The sequence below is a fragment of the Sinocyclocheilus grahami genome, unplaced genomic scaffold (assembly GCF_001515645.1).
Source record: "Sinocyclocheilus grahami isolate Dianchi unplaced genomic scaffold, SAMN03320097.WGS_v1.1 scaffold792.1, whole genome shotgun sequence".
NCBI lineage: Eukaryota > Metazoa > Chordata > Actinopteri > Cypriniformes > Cyprinidae > Sinocyclocheilus > Sinocyclocheilus grahami.
The window spans coordinates 71,993-80,624 of NW_015505971.1; the positions used below are offsets into that span (position 1 = coordinate 71,993).

Here is an 8,632-nt window from a genome sequence, read left to right on the forward strand (position 1 = left end):
ATAAGGAGGAAGCAAGCCTGATGCCTGGCCCGTGTCTGAGCTATGACGTGAAAATTGTCCCGAAGCCATAAATAATTTGGGGCCGTTGGGCTCTATGGGCTCGGGCTGAAATGCAGGGCTCTAAAGCGCAGCTTGTTGCATTTAAGCAGCAAAAATACACACAAAATGACACCAAAATGGCCGTCCTGGCCACAGTTAAATAAATGATAATATTCAGTGATGTGAAATGTGGAGTAAGGTCTGGCGCAGTTGCGGCTTGTACTTATTACTAAAACAAGAAAGCAAACGAGTAGCATTAATAGTCATTCATTTTAGTTAACATATGCTATGATAATTTTAACAGATTTTTATTCTTATTGTAAAATAATGGAACATTTTGGTCATGAATATTGTCTCAAAAGTCATGGAAATTTATTGGTAAAAATGTGTACGAACCCTGTAAGCAGCACAGGTATATTTGTAGCAATAGCCAACAATACATTGTATGGGTCAAAATTATACATTTTTATTTTATGCCGAAAATCATTAGGATATTAAGTAAAGATCATGTTCCATGAAGATATTTAGTAAATGTCCTACCGTAAATATATCAAAACTTAATGTTTGATTAGTAATATGCATTGCTAAGAACTTCATTTGAACAACTTTAAAGATGATTTTCTCAATATTTAGATTTTTTTGCTCCCTCAGATTCCAGATTTTCAAATAGTTGTATCTCGGCCAAATATTGTCCGATCCTAATCAATGGGAAGCTTATTTATTCAGCTTTCAGATGATGCATAAATCTCAATTTCAAAAAAATGCACCCTTATGACTGGTTTTGTGCTCCAGGGTCACGTCTGTATGAAGCCGTAGTTCAATGTAAATAAGTCATTGTAGGATCAAACAATGAGATGCACATGTGTGAACGCTTTCAGATGATGCATAAATCTCAATTTCAAAAAAATGCACCCTTATGACTGGTTTTGTGCTCCAGGGTCACGTCTGTATGAAGCCGTAGTTCAATGTAAATAAGTCATTGTAGGATCAAACAATGAGATGCACATGTGTGAACCAGTGAAACGAATGACTAGCGATTAATATTTGAAATCTAGTTAGGCTAATTAATTATTCAATTGCATGAAGTGCTGATAATTAATTGCACATCTCCCCCCCCCCCACCACAAAGTCATTATTGCTTTAAATGAGAAAAGCATGGAATAGACATTACAAAAAATTGCTTTAGAAAGAAATATTTTGATTCTGCATAGAATTTATTACACATTAACTTTTAAGTCTACAATGGGGTCAAAACATTGTTTTCAGAAGCTGCATCGTTAATGATCATTAGGTTCATTAATGCATTTACCCTGCAATTAGAATTACACAAGTTATGCTATAAGATTAATGGGTTTTAAAAAATTAATATAGAAATATTAAATGATTTAAAACTTGAAATTAATCTCTAAATATGAAACTAAAATTGCCAGTAGGTGATGGCAAGTCACTGTCTTAATGAGTGAGTCATTCATTCAACCGATTCCTTCAAGCAGCTGATGAATGAAGTTAATTGATTCACTGAATCAATCGATTTAGAACTTTTTTAGCTTGCGAACACAATATTACTTTCTTGTTAGTTGAACTGTTGTATAGATCAATATCACCTATTTTGAGTTTTAGGCTCAGTTAGCAGCATTCTAATAGACTCCTACATCAGATTCATCAGAAACTGAATCAATCATTAATCATTTTAACATGTTATTTTCCCCATAATTAATCGCATCCAATTAATGCATTAAATCGACAGCCCTACAAGTATGCGCTGATTGGAAAGTGTTGCATACTTCATAATTTTGGTAAAATAAGTAAATGAATGAGTGAAAACTTGTTTGTGTATTATTTCTGTAATTAGATTTTCTTTTTTTTTCCATCTGTTTGCCATGAAGTCCGTCTGATGTGTTTAATCAGTGTTTTTCTTCGCTTCAGTCACGAGACATAAATCGAGCAAACAAGAAGGAGGTGAAGGAGGCCAACAAGTACTACTTCATCGAGTCCTCCATCGCTCTCTTCATCTCCTTCCTCATCAATGTGTTTGTGGTGGCTGTCTTTGCAGAGGCCTTTTATGGCAAGACCAACATGGAAGTGGTGAGCACTTTCACATCTACTTCCTGTTAGAGAGGTTTGCAGTGAGTGTTTCACATTTGAGCATAAATCTATAACTGCGCTCCATTGGTATTTTCTCTTCAGAGTCTGCAGTGTAATGAAACCGGAAGTGCTCACAGTAAGCTTTTCCCAGCCAACAATGAAACACTGGAGGTCGACATCTACAAAGGGGTATGATGCAAACCAACGCCTTACGCTGGATTGTTTGGATTAATCTCACTATGAATATATATCTACTAAATATGATAACCACACTGACGTTCAGAAATATAAATGTGTATCTTGAACACAGTGTAAGTTGTTTTGGTTAGAAGCATCTGCCAAATGCATAAGTGTACAGGCTGTATGTATCCCATGACCGGAGGAGTTTGGTGACAGTGCCTAGGGACCTATGATTTCCACAATGCGGAAAACGCAGACGGAATTCCGGAATCCAGTCAAAAAAACGGAATTTTCTGTTAAACGCGGATTGTCACGGAATTTGGCAAATTTTGGATGAATAAATCAAAAGTAGGTCAGTACAGTGAAATCAAAACACGATATGGACAAGTGTCTGTTAATATTAAGAGTGTCTGCAAAAATACCATTTAAATATGAATCCTGCATGTTCTGCGTGTCTCCGTGTGAATTGGTTTCCTTTACTACACACACATACTGAAACACAGTGATCTCAGCCTATGAACACATGAACATAACCTCTAGAACTGCTCTGAGGGTCACTTCATGAGCATGTTACCGTTTATTTTGAGTAAAACTATCGTCATATCATATACAAACAGAAACTAAAGGTTGACACAGCAATCGGTCAAAATGAAAGTTTGGTTTAACTTGAAGAAATTGTTGCGGAAATATTACTTCATTTAATGATAGTAGTACTACTACTGATAATAAAATTATTAAAACATTATTTGTTTACCAGAAAACATATATACCAGCATTTATTTATCTGAAAATTTCACAACACAGTATTTCTGGGGAAAAAAGAAAGAAATAAAATAAAAAAAAATTTATAAGGTTGTTTGATTAGAGATGCTTTTGATTATCACCATTTAATGAAATCATTCAAATGGAATCCAAGTATTTGGTAAAAAATAATAATACTCAATTAAAAAAAAAAAAATAAAACTGAACTGAAAAACATTTCACAGGGCATTAAAATGTAAGTTTTGTCAAACTTTGAATGAATTGCCTAAATGCGTTTGTTCGCGCGAATCATTTGTGATCCAGCTTCATCTACAGAATAAGTGAGTATAAGGGTTTTTAATGAATCTTTGCAAATCGCCTTTCCTAATAATGTGCTAGTTAGCAAGTTCCGTGGCTGAAGTTTACAGTCTGCTCGTCACCCCATGGCAGAGAGGGGCGGGGCCAGCAGAGCTCATTAGCATTTAAAGTGGTAAGCACCGAAACGGCTCGATGTGAACAGAGCTGATTTTGACAGGGTAAAAAGGGTGTTGTTTTACACTACCACTGAGAAATTTTAACCAAAGTATGTTGTAGACTTTTCATTAAGACCCTAAAGAATCATATCAACTTGTGGAAAATGGGCATCCGATGACCCCTATAATTGTGTAAGTTTAATGATTTAATCAATTAATCGATTAATTAGACATGCTTTTTGATTAATAAAAATGTAATTTAACCATTCAAACAGAGTCTAGAAAAATTAGAACGGGGAAAAAACGAAATCCAAAAAAATGAAAGCGTAAAAAACAGAATTTGGAAAAAATAAAACGGATTTCATAGGTCCCGAAGCGCCACCTGTTGGTCAAAGTGTCATATTTAATGATTCAAATGTTAGATGTTATATTGAGTGAAATATTCATGTCATTTGTATGATCTTTGTGTGCTTGTGTTTGAAGGGTGTGGTTCTGGGCTGTTTCTTCGGCCCGGCTGCGCTGTATATTTGGGCCATCGGGATCCTCGCCGCTGGGCAGAGTTCAACCATGACCGGAACCTACTCGGGTCAGTTTGTGATGGAGGTATGTGGGTCTCCAGCCCGTTCGGTTCAGTGAGTGGCGTGATGTTTGGGCATGTGTGAAGTCTGTCTGGCTCCTGCAGGGCTTCCTGAACCTGCGCTGGTCCCGCTTCGCTCGCGTGCTGCTGACGCGCTCCATCGCCATCTTCCCCACGCTCCTGGTGGCCGTCTTCCAGGACGTGCAGCATCTCACCGGCATGAACGACTTTCTGAACGTGCTGCAGAGCATGCAGGTACACACATGCTCCGGCAGCTCTCCAGGGGGCGCATAAATACTATAGTAATTCATAGTGAATACTATAGTGTTTTTGAACCATACTATAGTAAAGTGTATTTATTACACTGTATATATTATAGTATTTACAACGCTTTGTTAATAAATGCTACAGCATACTGAAGTATTAACTGTAGTGAACTGATACACTGTAATAAATACTGTAGTGTATTGTAGTATAATACGCCCTGTAGTTGTATTAAGATAAGAAAGATTCTGTAATGTGCCCCTGATCTGGGCTCTTTGTGTTGAACAGCTGCCGTTCGCTCTGATCCCCATCCTGACCTTCACCAGCCTGACCTCACTGATGAACGACTTCGCCAACGGACTGTGAGTATCTGCTGTGCTTCACTCCGCAGCTAAACTCCGAACGTGTCGGGAAGCTCAGCTTGGGTAGACGAGGGAAGCAGATGAGGAGCCTGAACGACAGGGTTTTTCATGTGCGAGATGTTTTGATCAACTGATCATGAACACAGTAGGGTCGTTCTGTGTCAACTCAACCAGAGGTCCCTGGCTCAAAGTTTTATTTAATTTTTCTGGTGAAAGAAATATATAAATTAAGAAGGAAGCCAAAATATTAAATGTCATGGATGCATATACTAATCCACTGGTTTGTAGAGGTTAAATTTCACAAATTTAGAGTCAAATTACAGGAGGGTAAAAATGCCTTCAGAAAGATGACAGCAGCATGTTAAAAATGTTCACCCGAGCATGTGGATATTATTGTTTTTCTCAGTGTTAACATGTGAAACAATATAAACACGATAAGCATTGGCCGACTCGGGTGTATGTACAATCGGCGGGGGTCTGCTCATCCTGGTGGTGTGTGCCATCAACATGTACTTTGTGGTGGTGTATGTGACGGCCCTCAACAGCACCGTCCTCTACGTCTTCTCTGCCCTCCTCTCCATCGCCTATCTCAGCTTCGTCTGCTACCTGGTGAGACATCTCTCTGTTTCAGACAAAGATGACTGTTCAAGTCCAGTCATAGTGTGTGTGTGTGTGTGTGTGTGTGAGAGAGAGAGACAGAGAGTGTGTGTGTGTGTGTGAGAGAGTGTGTGTGAGTGTGAGAGAGAGAGAGAGTGTGAGCGTGTGTGTGAGAGAGTGTGTGTGAGAGAGAGTGTGTGAGAGAGAGTGTGTGAGAGAGAGTGTGTGAGAGAGAGTGTGTGAGAGAGAGTGTGTGAGAGAGAGTGTGTGAGAGAGAGTGTGTGAGAGAGAGTGTGTGAGAGAGAGTGTGTGAGAGAGAGTGTGTGAGAGAGAGTGTGTGAGAGAGAGTGTGTGAGAGAGAGTGTGTGAGAGAGAGTGTGTGAGAGAGAGTGTGTGAGAGAGAGTGTGTGAGAGAGAGTGTGTGAGAGAGAGTGTGTGAGAGAGAGTGTGTGAGAGAGAGTGTGTGAGAGAGAGTGTGTGAGAGAGAGTGTGTGAGAGAGAGTGTGTGAGAGAGAGTGTGTGAGAGAGAGTGTGTGAGAGAGAGTGTGTGAGAGAGAGTGTGTGAGAGAGAGTGTGTGAGAGAGAGTGTGTGAGAGAGAGTGTGTGAGAGAGAGTGTGTGAGAGAGAGTGTGTGAGAGAGAGTGTGTGAGAGAGAGTGTGTGAGAGAGAGTGTGTGAGAGAGAGTGTGTGAGAGAGAGTGTGTGAGAGAGAGTGTGTGAGAGAGAGTGTGTGAGAGAGAGTGTGTGAGAGAGAGTGTGTGAGAGAGAGTGTGTGAGAGAGAGTGTGTGAGAGAGAGTGTGTGAGAGAGAGTGTGTGAGAGAGAGTGTGTGAGAGAGAGTGTGTGAGAGAGAGTGTGTGAGAGAGAGTGTGTGAGAGAGAGTGTGTGAGAGAGAGTGTGTGAGAGAGAGTGTGTGAGAGAGAGTGTGTGAGAGAGAGTGTGTGAGAGAGAGTGTGTGAGAGAGAGTGTGTGAGAGAGAGTGTGTGAGAGAGAGTGTGTGAGAGAGAGTGTGTGAGAGAGAGTGTGTGAGAGAGAGTGTGTGAGAGAGAGTGTGTGAGAGAGAGTGTGTGAGAGAGAGTGTGTGAGAGAGAGTGTGTGAGAGAGAGTGTGTGAGAGAGAGTGTGTGAGAGAGAGTGTGTGAGAGAGAGTGTGTGAGAGAGAGTGTGTGAGAGAGAGTGTGTGAGAGAGAGTGTGTGAGAGAGAGTGTGTGAGAGAGAGTGTGTGAGAGAGAGTGTGTGAGAGAGAGTGTGTGAGAGAGAGTGTGTGAGAGAGAGTGTGTGAGAGAGAGTGTGTGAGAGAGAGTGTGTGAGAGAGAGTGTGTGAGAGAGAGTGTGTGAGAGAGAGTGTGTGAGAGAGAGTGTGTGAGAGAGAGTGTGTGAGAGAGAGTGTGTGAGAGAGAGTGTGTGAGAGAGAGTGTGTGAGAGAGAGTGTGTGAGAGAGAGTGTGTGAGAGAGAGTGTGTGAGAGAGAGTGTGTGAGAGAGAGTGTGTGAGAGAGAGTGTGTGAGAGAGAGTGTGTGAGAGAGAGTGTGTGAGAGAGAGTGTGTGAGAGAGAGTGTGTGAGAGAGAGTGTGTGAGAGAGAGTGTGTGAGAGAGAGTGTGTGAGAGAGAGTGTGTGAGAGAGAGTGTGTGAGAGAGAGTGTGTGAGAGAGAGTGTGTGAGAGAGAGTGTGTGAGAGAGAGTGTGTGAGAGAGAGTGTGTGAGAGAGAGTGTGTGAGAGAGAGTGTGTGAGAGAGAGTGTGTGAGAGAGAGTGTGTGAGAGAGAGTGTGTGAGAGAGAGTGTGTGAGAGAGAGTGTGTGAGAGAGAGTGTGTGAGAGAGAGTGTGTGAGAGAGAGTGTGTGAGAGAGAGTGTGTGAGAGAGAGTGTGTGAGAGAGAGTGTGTGAGAGAGAGTGTGTGAGAGAGAGTGTGTGAGAGAGAGTGTGTGAGAGAGAGTGTGTGAGAGAGAGTGTGTGAGAGAGAGTGTGTGAGAGAGAGTGTGTGAGAGAGAGTGTGTGAGAGAGAGTGTGTGAGAGAGAGTGTGTGAGAGAGAGTGTGTGAGAGAGAGTGTGTGAGAGAGAGTGTGTGAGAGAGAGTGTGTGAGAGAGAGTGTGTGAGAGAGAGTGTGTGAGAGAGAGTGTGTGAGAGAGAGTGTGTGAGAGAGAGTGTGTGAGAGAGAGTGTGTGAGAGAGAGTGTGTGAGAGAGAGTGTGTGAGAGAGAGTGTGTGAGAGAGAGTGTGTGAGAGAGAGTGTGTGAGAGAGAGTGTGTGAGAGAGAGTGTGTGAGAGAGAGTGTGTGAGAGAGAGTGTGTGAGAGAGAGTGTGTGAGAGAGAGTGTGTGAGAGAGAGTGTGTGAGAGAGAGTGTGTGAGAGAGAGTGTGTGAGAGAGAGTGTGTGAGAGAGAGTGTGTGAGAGAGAGTGTGTGAGAGAGAGTGTGTGAGAGAGAGTGTGTGAGAGAGAGTGTGTGAGAGAGAGTGTGTGAGAGAGAGTGTGTGAGAGAGAGTGTGTGAGAGAGAGTGTGTGAGAGAGAGTGTGTGAGAGAGAGTGTGTGAGAGAGAGTGTGTGAGAGAGAGTGTGTGAGAGAGAGTGTGTGAGAGAGAGTGTGTGAGAGAGAGTGTGTGAGAGAGAGTGTGTGAGAGAGAGTGTGTGAGAGAGAGTGTGTGAGAGAGAGTGTGTGAGAGAGAGTGTGTGAGAGAGAGTGTGTGAGAGAGAGTGTGTGAGAGAGAGTGTGTGAGAGAGAGTGTGTGAGAGAGAGTGTGTGAGAGAGAGTGTGTGAGAGAGAGTGTGTGAGAGAGAGTGTGTGAGAGAGAGTGTGTGAGAGAGAGTGTGTGAGAGAGAGTGTGTGAGAGAGAGTGTGTGAGAGAGAGTGTGTGAGAGAGAGTGTGTGAGAGAGAGTGTGTGAGAGAGAGTGTGTGAGAGAGAGTGTGTGAGAGAGAGTGTGTGAGAGAGAGTGTGTGAGAGAGAGTGTGTGAGAGAGAGTGTGTGAGAGAGAGTGTGTGAGAGAGAGTGTGTGAGAGAGAGTGTGTGAGAGAGAGTGTGTGAGAGAGAGTGTGTGAGAGAGAGTGTGTGAGAGAGAGTGTGTGAGAGAGAGTGTGTGAGAGAGAGTGTGTGAGAGAGAGTGTGTGAGAGAGAGTGTGTGAGAGAGAGTGTGTGAGAGAGAGTGTGTGAGAGAGAGTGTGTGAGAGAGAGTGTGTGAGAGAGAGTGTGTGAGAGAGAGTGTGTGAGAGAGAGTGTGTGAGAGAGAGTGTGTGAGAGAGAGTGAGTGAGAGAGAGTGAGAGAGAGTGTGAGCGTGTGTGTGAGAGAGTGTGTGTGAGAGTGTGTGTGTGAGAGTGTGTGTGTG

General features: G+C 42.5%; 1 protein-coding gene across 4 annotated transcripts in view; it reads left to right on the plus strand.

The window, feature by feature from the left end:
- Positions 1-8,632, plus strand: part of slc11a2 (solute carrier family 11 member 2) — a 31,245-nt gene that overhangs the window by 18,291 nt on the left and 4,322 nt on the right. For 2 of the 4 annotated variants that reach the window (XM_016246281.1, XM_016246279.1), the window contains exons 11-15: positions 1,966-2,124; positions 2,227-2,313; positions 4,002-4,104; positions 4,201-4,350; positions 4,648-4,899. In XM_016246281.1, the coding sequence (XP_016101767.1) occupies positions 1,966-2,124; positions 2,227-2,313; positions 4,002-4,104; positions 4,201-4,350; positions 4,648-4,754 (606 nt within the window). In that variant the 3' untranslated portion in view covers positions 4,755-4,899. Of the gene's footprint in view, positions 1-1,965; positions 2,125-2,226; positions 2,314-4,001; positions 4,122-4,200; positions 4,351-4,647; positions 4,901-5,101; positions 5,111-5,185; positions 5,331-8,632 lie in introns of those variants that run through there. The other 2 variants (XM_016246282.1, XM_016246280.1) reach the window with 2 other exon arrangements.